The sequence below is a fragment of the Trichosurus vulpecula genome, chromosome 2 (genome assembly GCF_011100635.1).
Source record: "Trichosurus vulpecula isolate mTriVul1 chromosome 2, mTriVul1.pri, whole genome shotgun sequence".
NCBI classification, from domain to species: Eukaryota; Metazoa; Chordata; class Mammalia; order Diprotodontia; family Phalangeridae; genus Trichosurus; species Trichosurus vulpecula.
The window spans coordinates 100,046,467-100,065,820 of NC_050574.1; the positions used below are offsets into that span (position 1 = coordinate 100,046,467).

Here is a 19,354-nt window from a genome sequence, read left to right on the forward strand (position 1 = left end):
TCATGTGAGCCAATATGATATGTTTGAGGTGGTACCTCAGAGTTGTTTTACTTTGTATTTTTCTAATCAATAGTTATTTAGAGTATTTTTTTTCATATGACTATAGATAGCTTTGATTTCTTCTTCTGAAAACTGCCTCTTCATATCTTTTGACCATTCATAAATTGGGGAATGACTTGTATTCTTATAAATTTGACTCATTTCTCAGTCTATTTGAGAAATGAGTCCTTTATCAGAGATTGCACTAGTTTTGTTTGTGCATAAGCCTTTTAATTTGATGTAATCAAAATTATCCATTTTATATCCTGTAATGCTCTCTATCTCTCGTTTGGTCATAAATTATTTTCTTATCCACAAATCTGACAGGCAAAATAGTCCATGCTCCTCTAACTAGCTTATGATGTCACCCTTTATGACTAAATTACTCACTTTGAAATTATCTTGGAATACAGTGTGAGATATTGGTCTATGCCTAGTTTCTTCTGAACTGCTTTCCAGTTGTCCTAGCAATTTTTGTCAAATAGTGATTTTTTATCCCCAAATATTAGATTTAGGGGTTTGTCAAACACTGGATTACTATGGTTATTTACTGTTATGTATTGTATACCTAATCTATTCCACTAATTGGGCAGCACTCTTTTCAAAAAGATTCCTGCCATTGCCTTTGTAAGCTGCAGGGTTGGGCAAGACAGTTCCCTTCTTCCTTTGTGCATGAGAAGGAATGAGCTGATTTTCAAATACCTGACAGGCAGCTCTCCATAAGAGGTTATCCTAGAGTTTCCCATAGAGCTAGTGTCCTCCCCACATAGTTTTCTTCCAGTGGTTCAAAAAGATTTTGACCAGTCAAGTCATCTTTTCTAGTATGCAACATTACCTCTCAGTCTTGTACACAGTAGGCACTCAATAAGTACGTGTTGGTTGAACTGAATTGCATTTTGGGAATCTCTCTATGTGTGTATGAACACAAACATTATCTTTTTATAAATGAGTAAGATGTGAAAATTGGGGAAATCCAATTGATTTCATTCTGTATTACTGCTGACATTTTTGTGACTGACTAAGTAATGTTTCATTTGTCTCATAGTTAAGTTTGGAAAGTCAGCTCCCCTGTAAATTACTTATGTCTCTGAGTTAAGTTTAGAAGTTCCGTTCTCTTGCTGATCACTGCTCTATTCTTGCCTTAAGGAAATCTGTTATCCTTCAGGGATGATGGATGGACGCCAGGGAGTCTGGTCTGTTGTCCAAGGTCCACTGCTGCTAAAATGACCTTGCAAGTAGACTCAAACAATGAACATTTTTTAGGGACTGGATGGAAAGAGAGGTTTGTTGCTAGCCCCTTTCAGTCATATTGTTCTTCATGCCTGGGATGCAGACTGTGTAACCATTTGTACTGCTTTTCCCCTCTATGATGCTGCCCTTTATTCTGGAGGCTCCTCCTTTTGTCTATAAAAGAGCACTCTCCCCTCAATTAAAGTTCTTAGCTTTCCAGAGGGGGCTGAGACCCTGCTTATTGGCAAATTCATGCTTTGTCAATAAATTGATAGTCCTCAGAACTTCATTCTTAACAGATGCTAATTAAATAGCTAAAGAATTTAAATGACTTTATTGCTTTTTCCTTTGAATTTGGAATTGACACTAGAGAGTTGGGCCCTAGAGAACTGTGCCTAACTGCCTGGATGGATTGATACTTTCTTTTTCCATTTTTGATTTTTTGATCCACCCCAAGGTGGTATATTTTATTTCTGTCAATTTGCAGGCATGAGTGAATTTGTTTCTCTCTTTGCAGGTTGTCTGTGGCTATGCACATACATTAGTGTTAACAGATGAAGGTCACCTGTATGCTTGGGGAGCCAACTCTTATGGCCAGTTGGGTACTGGCAATAAAAGTAACCAGTCTTACCCTACTCCAGTCTCTGTGGAAAAGGACAGGTAATACTTGCATTGTCAAGAAATAATCATACAGTTTCAATGAGCAAGGAGTAGATGTGACAGAGAAGTACAAGGAATTTACCTCCTTTATTATTATATTCATGCCTTTTGTGGGGTTTGAGTGGGTAATGAACTCTGGATTTGTGATCGTCAGTGTAGGGAACTCCCAGTGTGAAAACTCCCTTTATCAATGGAGAGCTGTAGTTCATTTGTAACTTATAAGATCACTGAGAAAGTAATTGTCTTTGAACATGGGGGCAGCCAGTACAAAAGTATGGAGATAGGAGATGAAGTGTCATGGTTAAGGAACATCAAGCCCAGTATGATTGGATGGTAGAGTACATGGAGTTTTGCAAAGGTAGGATGAGAGTGGTTTGTAGCAAACAAAAGAGTTTATATTTTATCCTCGAGATAATAGGGAATCACTGGAATTTGTTGAGTTGGAGAAGTATGGTATGTGTATGAGGGGTGGAGAGGAATGGGGATGCAGGGGTTGACATGCTTAAACCTGCACTTCAGGAAAATCTCTTTGGCAACTGTGTGGAGCGTAATTTGAAGTGGGGACGGAGCTAGGGGAAGCAGCTCTGTTAGAAGACCATTGTCCAGTCAAGAGGTAATAAAAACCTGAATTAGTGTGGTGTCTGTATGACTACAGAACAGAGATTTGTATATAAGGTATATTGTGGAGGTAGAAACCACAAGATTTGGCAACTGATTGGATATATGAGGTGAATAAAACTGAGAAGCTGAGATTAAAACCCAGGAACCTGGGTTACTGGAGTGATGGTGGTACCCTCAAGGGAAATTGAAAAGCTCAGGAAAAGGATAGGTTTTAGAGGAAAGATAATAAGTTCATTTTTGGATGTGTTGTGTAAGCATTTAGCAATTTCCCAGTGTGACAATTTCCTATGGATGGCAATTAAGAGTGACAGTGAAAACAGATAATTTGTTTTGAGGAATAGTGACCATCAGCCAGCACCTTGTAGGAAAGCAATTTAATTCAGCCATCTAAGGCACCAGGGAAGATTCAAAGTTTAGCTAAAACAAAGCCTTTGATCTCATGCAGCTTGCATTTTTATTAGTAATATGGTCACATATATCTGGTAAGAGGCAGAGCTGGGATTAGAACTGCATTCTTTTTTTAACTTATATCTTTTCAATTAATAAACTCTTTTTCTCTTCCCTCCCAACTCTTCCCACTTGTCAGAAAAAAGAAAAACAAAACTTTTGTAACAAATGTACACAGTCAAACAAAACTAATTCCTGCATTAGCCATGTTCAAAAAATATATATCTCAATTTGCACCCTGAGTCTTTACCTCTCTGTCCTTGTATCACAAGGAGTCCTCTAATCATGTTGATTAGAATTCTTAAGTCTTTCAGAGTTATTGGTCTTTACAGTGTTATTTCATTGTATGAATTGTTCTGGTTCTGCTCACTTTGCTCTGTATCAGTTCATATAAGTTTTCCCAGGTTTCTCTGAAACTGCCCCTTTTGTTATTTCTTATAGGCCCATATAGTATTTCTTTACATTTATATACCATAATTTGTTCAGCCATTCCCTAATTAATGGATATGCCCTTAGTTTTCAGTTCTTTGCCACCACAAAAAAGGATTGTTATAAATATTTTCTATCCATGTGAGTCCAACTTCATTTGTCTGGTGCATGCCATTATGTCCTCATGCATTGACTATGCAGTCTCATCCTAGTGGGTTTCCCTATCTCAAGTCTCTTCTTACTCCAGTCCATCTTCCATTCTGTTGCCAAGCAATCTTCCCAAAGTGCAGGACTGACCATGTCACCCTCCCATTCAGTAAACTCCATTGGCTCCCTATTACCTCAAGAATCAAATATAAAATCCTCTGGCTTTTAAAGCCCTTCATAACCTGGCTCCTTCCTACCTTTCCAGTGTCTCCTCCACATTCTCTACAATCCAGTGACATTGGCCTCCTTGGCATCCCTCAAACTCAACCTACCTTTTAACTGGATATTTTCATAGGATTTGTGGCTAACCTCCACACCTAGAACACTTTATCTCCTCATCCCTGCTTCCTAGTTTCCCTGGCTTCCTTCAAGTCTCATCTAAAGTCCTGCATTTTTCAAGAACCCTTTCCTTAAGATTACCTCCAAGTTATCCTGTCCGTTTTGCTGTTACATAGTTGTCTCCACTTTGTTCGGCTGTCCCTGCCCCCTGTGCTCTCTCCTCCCCATTAGACGGTGTCCTCCTTGAGAGCAGGGATTCTGGTTTTTGCCTTTCTTTGTATCTCTGGCCCTTAGCACAGTGCCTGGCATGTAATAGCTGCTTAATAAATGCTACTTGCCTGACTGACTCATGCTCCATTGTTCTTTTCACTGCACCACACTTACTTGGGGAAGCACTTAAACATTTTGTTAGTCTTGCTACGTACAGGAAGTATCCTGACAGATGAAGTTAGCTATCAGCTTTATGTTATTTTAGCCTCCTGATAAAAACGTGGAAAAATCTTTCCTTCAGAATTTGCCTCTTGGTGTGAGTCCCATTTTATATTGGTGGCCTTAGGCGAAGGCACCCAATCACACTGAGGCCCAGAGGTTCTCTCATAATTCTCTCCAATTTATTCTCATGATAGCCAGCTCTGTTAGTAAAGCTCGTCTCACCCTGATTTTCAGTGTGGAGCAGGAGGACCAAATTGAGAATAATGGGTGTTGCTTGGGGCAGGCAGGGGGTGGGAAGAGAGGTAGTTTAGTCTCCTTTTACACGGTCTACCTCCTTTCATGGTACGGGCCCCATCTGTATAATGTCTGTCTTCATATAGCCCCTTCTCCACTTCCGTCTAGGCCCTAGTCACCTCTCACCTGAACATTGCACCTGCCTTCCAACTAATCTTCTACCTCATGTCTCTCCCACTTAAGTCCATCCTCTATTCAGCTGCCAAAATGATTTTCCTAAAGTAAAATTCTGGCCACATCACTCTCTTGCTCAATAAATTCCAGTGGTTCCCTATTACTTTAAGGATCAAATATAAACTCCTTTGTTTGGTCCTTAATGCTCTTTACAGCTTAACTCCAACTGACCTTTCTAGTCTTCTTATATTTTACTTCCTTCTGCATTCCAACTATATTACTTACAGTTCCTCTAACATGACACTCTGTCTCCCATCTCTCTGCCTTTATACTGACTGTCCCTTGTTCCTGGAATACTTGCCCTTCTCACTTCCATCTCTTAGCTTCCATAGATCCCTTCAAGACTCAGCTCAAATGTTACCTTCAACAAGAGATGTTTCCCAAGATGCCTGGCTCTCCAAGCTCAGCTAGGTTGGTCCTTGAGTGGTAGATAGGTTTGTCTCTGGAACTTTTTAAGGCCTTTCCAATTTGGTAGGACTTTCAAGAACATGACTTCTGTTGGGATAGCCTTGCAAGAGCCCAAAATCTCTACATGATAGCCGGTAGAACTTTTACAGTGGAAGGATATTTGGTGCCAGGACCTTGGCACTGCCACTTTAATCTCTCTGGGTCTCAGTTTCCTTATCTGTAAAGTGAGGGGGTTGGACCAGATGGCTATGAATGGCCAACTTCCAACTCTAAATTTATGATCCCGTGATTATGCTGTTTGCAGAACATTTTGGCCCACCTTGATCACTTGATAAGTGATCATAAGAAAATTTAAAATACGGAGTTTTAGACTTGACAGTGACCTCTGTGGCCATCTATTCCAACCTGTATCTGAAAAGGAATCTCATAACATACTTGGCTAGGGGTCATCCAGCCTAAGTATTGGTGTATACATTGTAGATTTCTAAATCCCAGCCCTCTAACCCCACAATTGTTATCTTCTTAAATGTAGAGACCATTACATTTTCTTTGGACCCCTGGTACCTAGCACAGTGTCTTGAATATAGTAGGCAATTGATAAATGATTGTTGCATCGAATTATGAAAGCTAAGGTTTAAGAAGATTAACATGGCAGCATTGGGCAGGATGGATTGGAAGGGTGACGGATTGGAGGTCATGAAAGCAATTAGAAGATAGCCTCTCATATTCCAGGTGTAAAGTGATAGAGACCTGAACTTGGGTTATTAGCTCTGAAGACTACAAAGAAAGTTCTTGGTAGAACTTGGTAACTAGATTATGGAATGAGGGAAAATAACGAGAAATAGTAAGCCTTGGGTTTAGAACCAAGGTGGCTAGAAGAATGGTGGCCAGTGACTGAAAGTGAGAAGGCAGGAGGTTTGCTGAGCTGGTTTTAGTCAGGCACCATACGTGCTAAGGATGCAAAGAAAGACAAAAAAACATGGAGGCTTGAGTGGGAAGAGGAGGAGTTTTCTCTTCTGCTTTTGGTGGTAGATTATTAAAGATGAGTCACTGTAACTAAATTATCAAAGCACCATGTTATCCATAGGTTGTTCTCGGAATCATCTAATGGCCAATCCCAGAGTTACTTCCCCCGAGTTTTTTGTATAATAACCTTATAAGGCCTCACTCCTCTACATACGAAACCAACAGAACCCAAGAAGTGAGAATCAGGGATTTTTGTGGAGCATCTTTTTCAATTATTTAATTTTTGATTTAAAACATTTTTCAATTAATAAGCATTTATTTTCCTTCTCCCCCAGAATCTCTCTTCTCTGTTGGAGGAAGGAAAGAAAAAGAAAACCCCTTGTAACAAATATGCACAGTCAAGCAAAGCAGATTCCCACATTACTGCCTTTGCACATGTCCTTCCTACCCTGCCACCCGATGTCTGTTATACTTTTCCTCTCTGGCTTCCTTCAGAGCACTGCGCCTGGGCCACTTCCCACACAAGCCCTCCCCTGACTCCCCCAATTGTTAGTGCCTTCTATTCTTTGACATTCCATTGTATTACTTTGTATATACTTTCTATTTTCTTTTCTGCGTAGGTGGTGTACCGCTTCTAATAAAATAGCATGTAAGCTCCTTGAGGGCTGGAACAGTTTCCCTTTTGTGCCTAGCACAGTGCCCGGGATGTTGTGGACATTTAGTATACATTGAATTGAATTGAACAAGTGAAGTTTTAAGAAAAATTTAAAAAGACTTCGTTTTATTTCTTGGGTTTCTTGGTTTATTTCAATTTAATTGGAAAGTGGAATTCCCAGTAAGATTTTGTATCTGCGCACACCAGCTGGGAGGGCTAACAGTCATTGATAGGATGTTGTAGAAGTCACACTGAACCTGGAGGAGACAAAGTAGGTCTCTCATTGTTGCAGAAGCCAGTAGGGTAAGTGGGACCTCATCCCAGGATACCTTCAGCTTCTGGGGCTACCTTAACTCAAAATACAGTATGGACAGGTATGGCACAAGGGGCAGAGCTTTGGTCTCCTCCTCCACCCCGCGGCTGACCGTGGCATCCTTGTGTTTGCTCATGAACTTAGAGTGATCGAGGTCGCAGCCTGTCACTCTGCCCATACTTCTGCAGCCAAGACCCAGAGTGGCCACATTTACATGTGGGGTCAGTGTCGAGGCCAGTCTGTGACTCTGCCACACCTCACCCACTTCTCCTGCACAGACGACGTGTTTGCCTGCTTTGCCACACCGGCTGTATCGTGGCGCCTCCTCTCTGTTGGTGAGTTCCATAGCTTCTGATTTGGGGTGGCATCTGAGGACGTGGGGGACAGTGATGGTGGCTTCACTGCTGTGGTGTGCAGTTTATGTGAAGGGCCATGAAATAGTGGATGCTTTATTTTCCTGTGATAATTCAGAGCAGGAAAAACATTTCATGCCTGTGGGAGAGAATGTGACTGGGTAGGCTGGCTGAGCTAGGAGTCTGAATTAAGAAGCCTACTTCCCTTAGACTGGAAATTCTTAAGGGATCCATGAACTTGTTTTTTAAAAAATATTTTGGTAACTATATTTCAATATAATAGGTTTCCTTTGTAATCCTGTATATTTTATTTTGTGTATTTAAAAACATTCTGAAAAGAGGTTCAGAGACTTCACCAGACTGTCAAATATACCATTCATGACACAAAAAAGGTTTAAGAGCCCTACTTTAGAGCTTCCCTGGAGCTGGGGGAGCTATTGTCTAATGGGTCCCCAAAATGATTTGGGCATACCCCGCCTAACATCATTAACTGGTTCTGCAAAAACTCGGCATTAGGTGAGACAGTGTTACCAGGACAGTTCCATAGGAAGAATGGAATAGTCAGCAAATTGATGTTTGCAAGCAGAGTTAATAGCTCTCAGGCCATAGTACTAGCTTGGACTGTCATTACTTACCCACTTTGCTCCTTGGATAACTGTCCAAATCGTTTGATCTTAGCCAAAAATGAAGAAGTAATTGGTTTGTTACATATCGAAGACATTATTGCAAAAGGGTGTTGGTTGGGATAATGCTATGTGAAATATGTTTTGGAAGCATTTAGCATCTGTGAAAGGGACCACATTTTACTGACAAATTCTGTTAAAATATTTTAAAATAAACAATCCAAACTCAGGCTAGAAGAACATCCTTTTATTATTGATAAATTATTAATACATATAAAAATATTAATATGTTCATATTATAACTCGTATACATTATATATTAGTCAAATGACATTTATTAACAACATATTAATATTTAATAATTTAATTATTGATGTTTGGGTATTCCCACCATCAATGCAGATATAAACCCCTCTTCACCTTAAGCGATGGTCTTTAACACTTGCTAAGACCAAAAATCAGTCACTTTGCAACTAACCTGGTGCTGATATTCTCTACTGACAAATATACAGTTAGTTTGTCTCTGGGCTCAAGCCTTTCCAGCCTGCCAGAGTTTATACTCCTCCGTTGCAGCCTTCTAGAATCTAAGGTCATCTTCTTACCATGTTGAAACATTTAATAATAATAATATCAACTAGCTTTTACATAGTGTTATAAGGTTTGCAAATGATTTAGGGGATGATTATCATTATTAAAACTATTGTTTATATATTACTAGGCAACTAGGTGGCTCAGTGGATAGAGTCCCAGGCCTGGGGTCTGGAAGACCTGAGTTCAAATCTGGCCTCAGACAATACATAGTGTGATCCTGGGCAAGTCACTTAACATCTGTGTCAGTTTCCTCAACTGTAAAGTAGGGATACTACCTGCTTCTCAGGGTTGATCAAATGAGATAATGTATGTAAAGCACTTTGTAAACCTTAAAGTGTTACATAACTGCTAGCTATTATAATTACTTTAAAATTTATAAAGTACTTTCTTTGAAATAGTCTTCTGAAATAGATAATATAAAAAATACCCCTGTGAGGGAACCAAGGAACAGAGAGTGACTTGCAGCCTCCAGGTATTGAGCCTGCAGTAAAACTCTGACCTTCTGACTGAGCTCAGATCCGTTCTTCTTTACTCTGTGCTATCATCTCTTCATTTAAGACGTTTCATCTTGTGCGTTTGAAGCATGTGCATTAAAAGTTCATTGGAATTGTTTCCTGTTTAGGAGAGCTTGAGCAGGAGTGTGTGGTGGACTTGAGGAATAGGTGAGGAGGATCTTGTCTACAGCACTTGCAGAGAAATCACAAGGGGAATCTGTGTATCATTAATCGGCAGTGGCACTGTGACATTGCTAAGATCTAAAGCATCTCTTGTTGCCCTAGAGCCGGACGACCACCTCACAGTAGCTCAGTCACTAAAGAAAGAGTTTGATAACCCCGAAACTGCGGACTTGAAATTTCTGGTGGATGGAAAATATATTTATGTGCATAAGGTCCTTCTCAAAATTAGGTAAGGAATAAATTTATTCTTCTGTCTGGGTGGAGTTGGTTCATTCATTAACTTGGGGATGCGACCTATGTGCTGGGGCATTCCAAGAAGTACAGGGTATCCCAAAAGTTTCAGTGTAGTTGTAAGTTTGGGGGATACTCTGTATAAGATGCAGTCCCTGTTAGCAGGGAACCTTCAGTGCAGGGTGGCAGTCAAGATGTACATCTGTAAAACAGGGAAGGAACAGTGCAAGGCAGCATAGTTGTTTAAGTGGCTGAATGTAAGCTCATTCCTGGTAGGGACTGTTGCATTTCTTGTATTTGTTTCCCCATTGCCACTTGAATACCTGGCACATAGTAGGGGGTTTAATAAATGCTTGTTGATTGATTAATCATTGAGAAAAGAAAGTAGGTAAAAGTGGTAAATGTTTTTTGAACTGTAGACTGTACCGTCTGATCTTCTTTACATCGGTGTAATAATTAAATGAGGTATGTTTAAAGTGCTCCCATAAATTTCAAAAGCTATATATATGTTGGTTATTATTACTGTGTATATTGTTCTCTTCAGCTTGTTTATTTCATTCTTCATCAATTTATGCCAATCTCATTTCTCTGAGTACTTCATATTCATCAATACTTACTGCGTATTATACTAACCCAAGTTCAAATCCAGCCTCAGACACTTACTGTCTAGGCAGTTCAGTCAACCTCCATCTGGATGTACCTCCCATGATTATTGTATCAAATGAGATACTTGTAATAATATTTAGATACTTTTAATATTTGGCAAACCTTAAGATGCTACATAAATGCTGGCTGTTATTAATACTGTTATTATTTATCATTATATACCAAACATTTTTTCAGCCCTTCCCCAGCTGATGCTCACCCATTTGGTTTCCATTTCTCCCCTAGTAGAACGTGAGCTCTTTGAGGGCAGGTACTGTCTCTTGTTTTTATTTCCCCAGTACCCAGCACAGTGGCTAGAACTTAGCAGGGGCTTAATGAACATTTACTTGTTTATTGATTGGTTTCTACCACAAAGACCGTTGCTCTGGGCCTCCTTTTTCAGGTGTGAACATTTTCGTTCTGTATTGAATGGCAATGAGGATGACATAGTAGAAATGGATGAATTTTCATATCCTGTTTACCGCGCCTTTCTGGAATACTTGTACACAGACTGTATCAATCTCTCTCCAGAGGATGCAATAGGTAATTATCATGACAGTCAATAATATAGTAAGATGTTCAGCTTTATGGTAAGAGCAAAGCAAGAGAAGCCCTGGGGATGTCCAGTGACGTGGACCTTATTCTTCTCACCTCTTTCCCTTTCTTCTGCTTTATGCGAACAAGGTGGGGAAAATAAGTTAAAGTCCCAGATCATTATTACTGGTGTTATTAATGGTTTTTGTTGTGACCATTTCAGACATGTACCACCATAACACATAGTTGCCACAGGGACCGCCCATAAGACATTTGCATCCTAAAAGAGACATGACACACCTTTAAAAAAAACCACCACCTTAGCAAGGGCAGTTGAAGTGGGTTGATGTTTGAAATTAATCCTTCCTAATAAATACTTTCACTTTCACTAGGCCTACTAGATCTGGCTACATTTTACAGAGATAATCGGTTGAAAAAGCTCTGTCAGCAAACTATTAAGCAAGGAATCTGTGAGGACAATGCCATCGCTCTGCTTTCAGCTGCTGTGAAGTATGAAGCCCAGGTAAGAAGAGAGATTTGGGGGAGAGGTATTTGAGGGGGCAGTCACAGTTTTATGGAACTGCTGCCTGATTTTGTACTTCATGGGGCTGCTGTAAGCTTGTCATCTGAGAATGGTGTATGTGAAATGCTTTGTAACCATAGGGGTTTATATGAGTGTGAGCTATTTTTATTGCTGTATTTGGAACGATGACCAGTTAATCAATTGATAAGCACTTACTGAATGCCTATTTAATGCAGGGCACGTGCTGGGCACTGTAGATGCAAAGACAAAAATGAAGCAGTCCCTGCCCTTAACAATTTTATGTTGTATTGGGGAAAACAATAAATATAAAATATACATATACATATACATATATATGTAAAATATGTGTGTATATATGTCTATACAAAATGTGTGTGTGTGTATATACACACACACACATATATGTATATTGTACATGTATGTATGTATATACACATACATATGAAGTAAATACAAGGAACTTTCCAGGGAGATTTTTCCAAAAACCTTAGCTACATGAGATATTTGGATAGTTGCTTCAAACTTATGCTCAGCGTCAGCTGTTGAGATAGAATTTGCCCACATTTCATCATTGTGACCTAACCACACATGATGTCCTAGGTTTAAAAGCAAAGAACAAGGAGCTATAATATTTCCTTGTGGTCCTCTTTACAATTTCTATTATCTTCTTTTAGTATTTTTTCATTTAAAATAAAGTCTTTTGCCTCTGTGATTATCAGAACTGCCCAGAAGTGCAGGCTGATGTATTTGAATTCCCACAAATTGCTCAGATTTAAAAGTCAGTGTCTTCTCCAATAATAAAGACACTGGGATTTATCAGTTTAGTAACCTATTTCCCTTCATAGTAGTTGCTAAATAATCTGAATTTTAACTGATATATTCACTGATGGTGGATCTCCACTATGGACGGTTGTATCTTGTTTGGTTTTTGGCTGGCCATTAGCCATTACTTGTATTAGTTTGGTATAGTGTGAGTCTTGGGCGCCACTATTTTACAAAATCATTGCAACTGATTTGATTCTGTATCCAGACTTGTTTGTTGATCTCATTCTAACAAATTCTGTATCAGATAATCCCATATGATGGTTCTTAAGCTATTCAAAAGTGTCAGAACCTTTCTTTTTTAGCAAAATTTTGACAAAACCCTTACATTAAGATCTTTTACAATTATTTTTAAAAGCCTCTTGCCATTAATGCCAAGTAACATGATATTGATTTTTCAAAGAGAAAAAAAGCCTTATGTTTTTTAGATCAAGATTCCAAATCTAACAACATTTAAAAAACTTTTTAGTGAGGTGTGTATGTGTGTGATTGCTTGTTATCAGTGTTTGGTTTGTCTTTTTTAATTTAGGAGTACTATTGGAAGCAATAACTTAACTTAGAAGATGCTTTACAGTGTTCATTTTTCCCGTACGTTACATAAACCTGTGTTTAATTTGGTTCATTTGAATTTGACAAACACTTAGAAAGCATATGCCACATGTAGTCTGCTAGGTGCTGGAGTAAAAAGATAAAGTCTCAGGCTTCAAAGAGCTTACAGTCATAGGATCATAGATTTAAAGCTGAAAAGGACCTTAAAGGTCATGAGGTCTAACTCCCTCATTTTATAGCTGATGAAAATGAGACCCAGAGAGATTGTCACTTTCCCAGTGTGATAGAGGTAGCAAGTGGCAGAACTGAGAACAGTCTATGAGGGGCATACAACACTTAAAAACAAGTCTGATATCAGGTAGAGTATGATAAGGGCAGAAGAGAGTCCAGAGTTCTATGAGAAAATTTGAGGAGGGAGGATCATCATAATTTAGGGGATGATCCATAAATGTTTCATGCAGAAAGTGGACTAAGCTACCCATTAAAGAAAGAAATGCAGAGGAAACTGGCCTCTGTAAGTATCCAGACGTCTATGAGGGCCTTTTGAGTTTAGAGGGAAACTAGTTCATTTTGACTGGAACACAAAGAGTGTTAATGAATAAATAAGCATCTAGTAAGAGCTTACCATGTGCCAGGCATCATGCTAAGTACTGAGGATAACAAATATAAGCAAAAAGAAAGACATTGCTTGTCCTCGGGGAACTTCCATCCTAATAGGGGAAGAAAACATCTACAGGGGTGGCAGCCAGTGAGAAGAGTTTCAGACAGGAAAGTCAGACAGAGAAAATCCCTATGGTTGGGATCATAGGGAAATTAACTGAATGTGTCCTTTCCAGGAATGGTAGTGATGGTTTGATGACTGTTTGGAACTAGAGTTGGGAAAGTGATTGGGGAGGGGGGGTGCGAGTGGTAGCGGGTGATAGATGTAAAATGAGCCTGGAAAGGTAGTTTGGAAACAGAGTCTGGAAGAACTTAAGTACTAAGCTAAGGACTTTGTATTTTATTTTACAGGTAATGAAAATTTTGAGGAGAGAAGTGATATTATTAGGTGGATTATTTTGGGAGTTGTCTGAAGGATGGATTTGTCAGGGGAGAAACTGGAGACAAGGAGGATATCGAAAAGTACTATAGAAGAGTCCAAGCAAGACATGGCTAGGAAGGGCCTGAATCAGAGGGAGGGAACCTGAGTGACAGAGAGGAGAGGAAACATATGGCTGCTAGCCTAGAGGGAGAATAGGCAAGACAGGAGGACTTTTTTTTTCAGGTTAGTCAGAGCTGAGCATGTTTCTGTATGGAGAGGAAGGAACTAGTAAGAGAGGAAGAGATGTTTGGTTGTTTTTTTTTTCCAAATAAGCATTTATTTTATTCTTCCTCTCACCTTTCCTCACTGGAGATAATTAAGTTAAATAATTAAGTTAAGCAAATTTCCATATTGGCCATGTACAAAAATGTATATCCTATTCTCCTCAGGAAGAAAGTGAAGGTGAGAGAGATAGAGCAGTCAATCAGAGTGAGGTACCAAAGGAGGTGAGAGTAGATGGAGTAAGGGACAAAGCTATGACATAAACAAAGCAAGGATGGTTCCTTGCTTTTAAAAAATTTTTTACTAAAAATTTTCAGAATTTTGTTTATACGTTTGCTGTGTTTAGTGTTTATCTTGAAATTCTTGCTAATCTAGAAAACAAAAGGTCTTTGCAGCTTAATGGAAGGCTGGCCCATCGGTTCTTCTTGGACAGGAAGGCTTTGATGGAGTTGGTTTTTATCATGAGTCTAGAAGCAACAAAAACCGTCATTTCATGGGACATTTGGTCATCTCATATTGCAGTGCTCATCTGAAGTATTTGCACTCTCTGCACTAATATGTGGAGTAGAAAATGAGAGGGAAAGGGAAATTCTGTAAAGAACTCTTGAAAACCTTCCTTATTAAATCAAAACACTCAGTAATTGCAGTGCAAAGGTGAGCATGGAGGGGACAGTGAGAAATATGTTGGAAAATGAAAGTCCAAAATTTTATATATCACACATAAGACTCGCTTATATGTATCATGAACACTTTCATGGAGAAACGAATCTAGAGGTTCTGGACATGGCAAGAACCAAACCACATAACAAAAATGAAAACTGATCATTATTTAACCAGAAATTATTCGTTCCTGATATTGGATTAATTCTGGAATCAGATGTGTACAGTCAGACCATCCATTTGTTAGAGAAAAGATCAAATGCAAAGCTAGAAGATTAAAAATGAGAAAATAAATCTAGCATCCAGTTAAAACAATTTTAATTGAACCAATTTAAACAAGCTGCTGACCTTCAAAAATAAGGAATGGATAGTGAAATGTATGTGGACGTAGATTATAGCCAGTTCCTAAATAAGCTTACCCGATGTAAATCAGTTTCCATGATGAGAACAAAAGAGCCTAGAAACCTCCTCAGCCAGTAAGACTTTATCTTCTTATCAAATGAAAAAATACAACAGCTAAAGGCAATAACCAGTTTAGATTCGTTTTAAAAGTCCATAAGGAGGAGGATGGCTGAAGATGATGGACCTTATTTCTAAATAAAATAGTGAGAAGCAATGGAGGAAAAACGAGTTTAAAGAAAGTTTGGCAAAAGAGCCATTTGAGCAAAGACATCTGAAGAATATTTAAAAATGAAACTGGAAGGAGGTTGACAAACAGTAATGTAATAAAAATAGTAATTAATGCAGACTGTGCAAGCAAAATATGTGTATTTCAATGGAGACTTGTTAATGACATCCATGAATATTGTGTAGGTCAGACAAACTGGAAGGAGGACAAAAATAGGTAAATGTAGAAAAGTTCTATAAAGATTTATATAATAAAATCTTTCCACCATCAAGGACAGTGGAGACACCACATTTGGACCCCAAACACTCCCGGCCAAGGTGGTCATCATGAAAATGGCAGTGGCACCACAGAGAACAGAGATGAGAACAGTGGACATAGAGAAGATCCATCCTGGGGGTGGCATAGTTCTGAGGGATGGAGTCTCAAGTTTTTTGAAAGAAAGGCACAGGAAATAAATCTTGGATCTCATTATTATTAAAAAAAACCAAATGTGAGAGTATCTATAATGCCAACTCATATGCTGACTTTTCCGTCTCTGAAATCTCCTTTATGAGAATAACCCACACACGTACATTGAGGTCGCCTTTGATGGAGGTATGCAAAGGGAACGTGAGCAACTCCATAGTTGATATTCTGCAGCAGACCATATTTTTACACTCATGCAGTTGACTGACAGTTTCTTTAGCACTTATTTGCTAATTATAAAAAGCATTTGATTTAGCAAAACAAAATGCTGCCTTAAAGGCTTTCCTCCAATTAGGTGCATGTGTCAGAATCATATAAGATTTCTCAAAATATACAAGAACAGAGATAACTGTTAGACAACCCTCTGATTGTTCATATCAAGGAAGGCATAAAATGGAGATGTAGGCTTGCCGAATGTGTTTCCTGCTCCAATGGAAGATGACTAGTGCAGGGGCCAAATTGAAAAGGGGGAGTCTCTGTTGTTGTAGAGATCCTCCCGGTGCTTCTGTTTGTAGATGACCTTGTACTAATTGCATGAAACCCCAGAACATCGTAGGACCTCCTCAATGAAAAGGGGTGGGGGGAAGGGAGTAAACATTCATTAAGGGCCCTACTATATGTCAGGCACTGTGTTAAGTGCTTCTACAAATTAATCTAATTTGATCCTCACAAAAACCTGCGATGGAGATGCTATTATTATCCCCATATTACAGATGAGGAAACAGAGGCAAATAGGCTAAATGACTTGTCACACAGCTAGTCATTAGTGTCTGTGGCCATATTCATAGTTAGGTCTTCCTGACTCCAGACCCAAGCACTATCCTTTGTGCCATAGAGCTGCCCTTATGGATGCATATTCACTTAAAAGACATCAGCCTAACTATCCACATAGGAAAAACCAAGTGGATAAAGCCTGTTGGTTAGCCTGTGACATACATTTGGATAGATAATCCATAGAACTAGTCCATCAGGACATATATGTTGGACAGCCACTGCAAATAGAAAATAAGCTGGCCCCAGAATTGAGTAGCAGGAGGAGATCAAAGTGGATTACTTTGGGAAATTTCACAGTTCTTTTAATGAACAAGCTTCTTGCTGAAACATGTTTATTTTCTTAATATCAGTATTCTTCTGGTGACATTACATCAACATAATTCATGGAATAGCACAGTCTTTGAAGAATCCCTCAGAGAAACATAGGACTGGAAAAAAGGATGGGCCAGTCACAAAACAAAAGTAAGAGATAGATAACCAATGGTATCCCTGCAGTGGATTCTAAGAGAAAGGCACTTAGTATATTGGGTGGACTGCTTGTAGCAGATTATGGGAGGATAGGAACGTGAGTCCCATCGGATGGGCAGGCATAGGTGTGTTCAGATCCGGAGTAGTCACAGCATGGTGTGTGTCAGGAGCACTAGAAGTAAACATTAAATGGAGCTGTCTCTGTTTATTTTATTTGGGATTTGGCACTTAGTCTAGATGTGTAGATATTTCTTTATTCATGAGTTTTGGTCCTTAACACACTTGACTTTTTATCTCTTTAAACTTCTAGATTTTGCCTAATTATCCATAAACAGAGAATGGTAAAACAGGAAAAAAAACCAAAAAATTCTAAGAATATTTATGGATGCCAGTTATTTTATTTATTTTTGAAGATACCAACACATATTTAATATTACATGCTAAGTACATGATAAGAGAGGCAAAAAATAAACTTCGTGAAATCTTCACCAATCAGTGTATCCTCCTTGGAGACCTCACTAGACCGATTTGCTGCTCAAAGATTCAGAGCTTGCTAGAGTTGGAAGAAGGGGCCTTGCAGGTCATTTAGTCCAGAGGTGTCAGATTCTGAGTCAGTATCAACCCCCAGGGATCCATTTCTCTTGGAGTTTTACACCACTGATCTAGTCTGTTCCCACAGCTCGATTGTTTAACTGATCTTAGGTTTGGATTCCTGGAATCGGTGGACTTTCTGAATATTTGTCCATTGAGTTGAGCTGTGCCATCTTCTCCCCCCCACCCCCCATTTTTGCTATTAAAAGTTCAGCCTCTGATTCCAGTCATTTTATGCACACTTTTCTGACACAGACTGATTGTGTTCCGTACATGATTGGACAAGTTCATCCATTGGTTCCAGACCAATAAGAAGCCAACCTTTTAGTCACATGATTAATTTTGACTGATCTGCAACAGTGTTCTGATTTTGTGATTTTCTGTATTTGTTGAATATGCATCCCATATACAACCTGGCAGCAAAGTGGACAGGTTTGTGGGTATGTTTGTTCACCCATTATAACATTTTTCTTTCTGGAACCCATTGAACTGTTTTTTGGTACTCAAGGGTTTCTTGGAACATAGCTTGAGAAATACTGATATATAACCACTTCTTTACAAGTGTCAATCTAGCAGTCTAGCTTTTTATAAAAACATTAAGATGTGGATGGCACTTACAATGCAAGAGAACTAGAAATGCAGTGATTTCTGAGAGCATATTCTACCAATAACATTAATGATAATTGACATTTATATTGCATTTTCAGGCTTACAAAGCACTTTACCTGCCTTATCTCATTTGATCCAATCTCATTTGGTGACTGAGGCAGAATGCCCTCTGATCTAAACTTTTCCAAAGGTTACATTTGCTCTCTTTCTCCTTTGAAGGGAGAAAAATCAGTTGCTTTAAGCTGGTAAGAAGGAACCTAGATGCCAGTCCTGTCTCTGTCTCTTCTTTTTTTTTCCTCTCTGCTACTCTCAGAAGCTGTTTACAGCCAGAAATATTTTAAAGCACTGAAGGAAATGGAACAGGGGAATGTCCCACTTGTAGCAAAACATGCTTCCTGCTTTCACAGGCTCTTAAAACTGGACAGGATAGCAAAGGTCTGCTAGCATGATTCCTTCTATAATATCCTTGCCTCCACTTCCTCTTTTGGACAGCTTCTATTGTCCGGGAGTTTTTTCTTAGTTCCGCCAAAATCTGCCTCTGTGGTTTCCTGACTCTGCTCTCTGTGTCTGTAAAGAACAAATCCAGTCTGTCTTCCACAGGGCAGCCCTTTACATTCTTGAAAGTCCCCCCAAGTGTTCTCTTTGCCAGGCTAATCATCTGCGGTTCTTTCAACTGCTCCTTGAATCAAAGGGTTTCTGGTTCCCACACTGTCCTGATTGCCTTCCTTTGGGCAGATTGCAAGCGTCCTTCCTAAAATGGGTCGTCTACAACGGAACAGACTGCAGGGGTGGGGAACCTGCATGTGGCCTCAAGGCCACAGGTTCCCTACCCCTGGAACAGAGGATTCCAGTTGGGATGTGAATAAAGCCAAGTACTGAATAGCCAAGGTATAACTGCCCTCTTTTTGGACAGTATTTCTTTTTTAACATAGCGAAAGATTGCATTCAGTTTTACCTGCCATGTCACATGACTCACTCATTTGAACCTTTTTGTTCTATTAAAGTCCCCAGATCACAGAGGTTCAGTGAGTTGGCCAAGGTCACAAGCTAGGAAGTTTCTGGGGCTGGATTTGAACTCGGGTCTTTTTGCCTCTAAGCCCAGCACTCTATCCATTGTACATATAGCAGTTAAT

At 39.3% G+C, this 19,354-nt stretch overlaps 1 protein-coding gene across 7 annotated transcripts in view; it reads left to right on the plus strand.

Annotated features, from left to right (window-relative positions):
* The window catches only part of RCBTB2 (RCC1 and BTB domain containing protein 2), a 56,098-nt gene that overhangs the window by 35,238 nt on the left and 1,506 nt on the right, over positions 1 to 19,354 (plus strand). For all 7 annotated transcript variants that reach the window (XM_036746643.1, XM_036746640.1, XM_036746638.1 and 4 more), the window contains 5 exons: positions 1,787 to 1,929; positions 7,299 to 7,489; positions 9,501 to 9,627; positions 10,678 to 10,817; positions 11,201 to 11,331. In XM_036746643.1, coding sequence (XP_036602538.1) covers positions 1,787 to 1,929; positions 7,299 to 7,489; positions 9,501 to 9,627; positions 10,678 to 10,817; positions 11,201 to 11,331 — 732 coding nt within the window. The remainder of the gene's footprint in view (positions 1 to 1,786; positions 1,930 to 7,298; positions 7,490 to 9,500; positions 9,628 to 10,677; positions 10,818 to 11,200; positions 11,332 to 19,354) is intronic.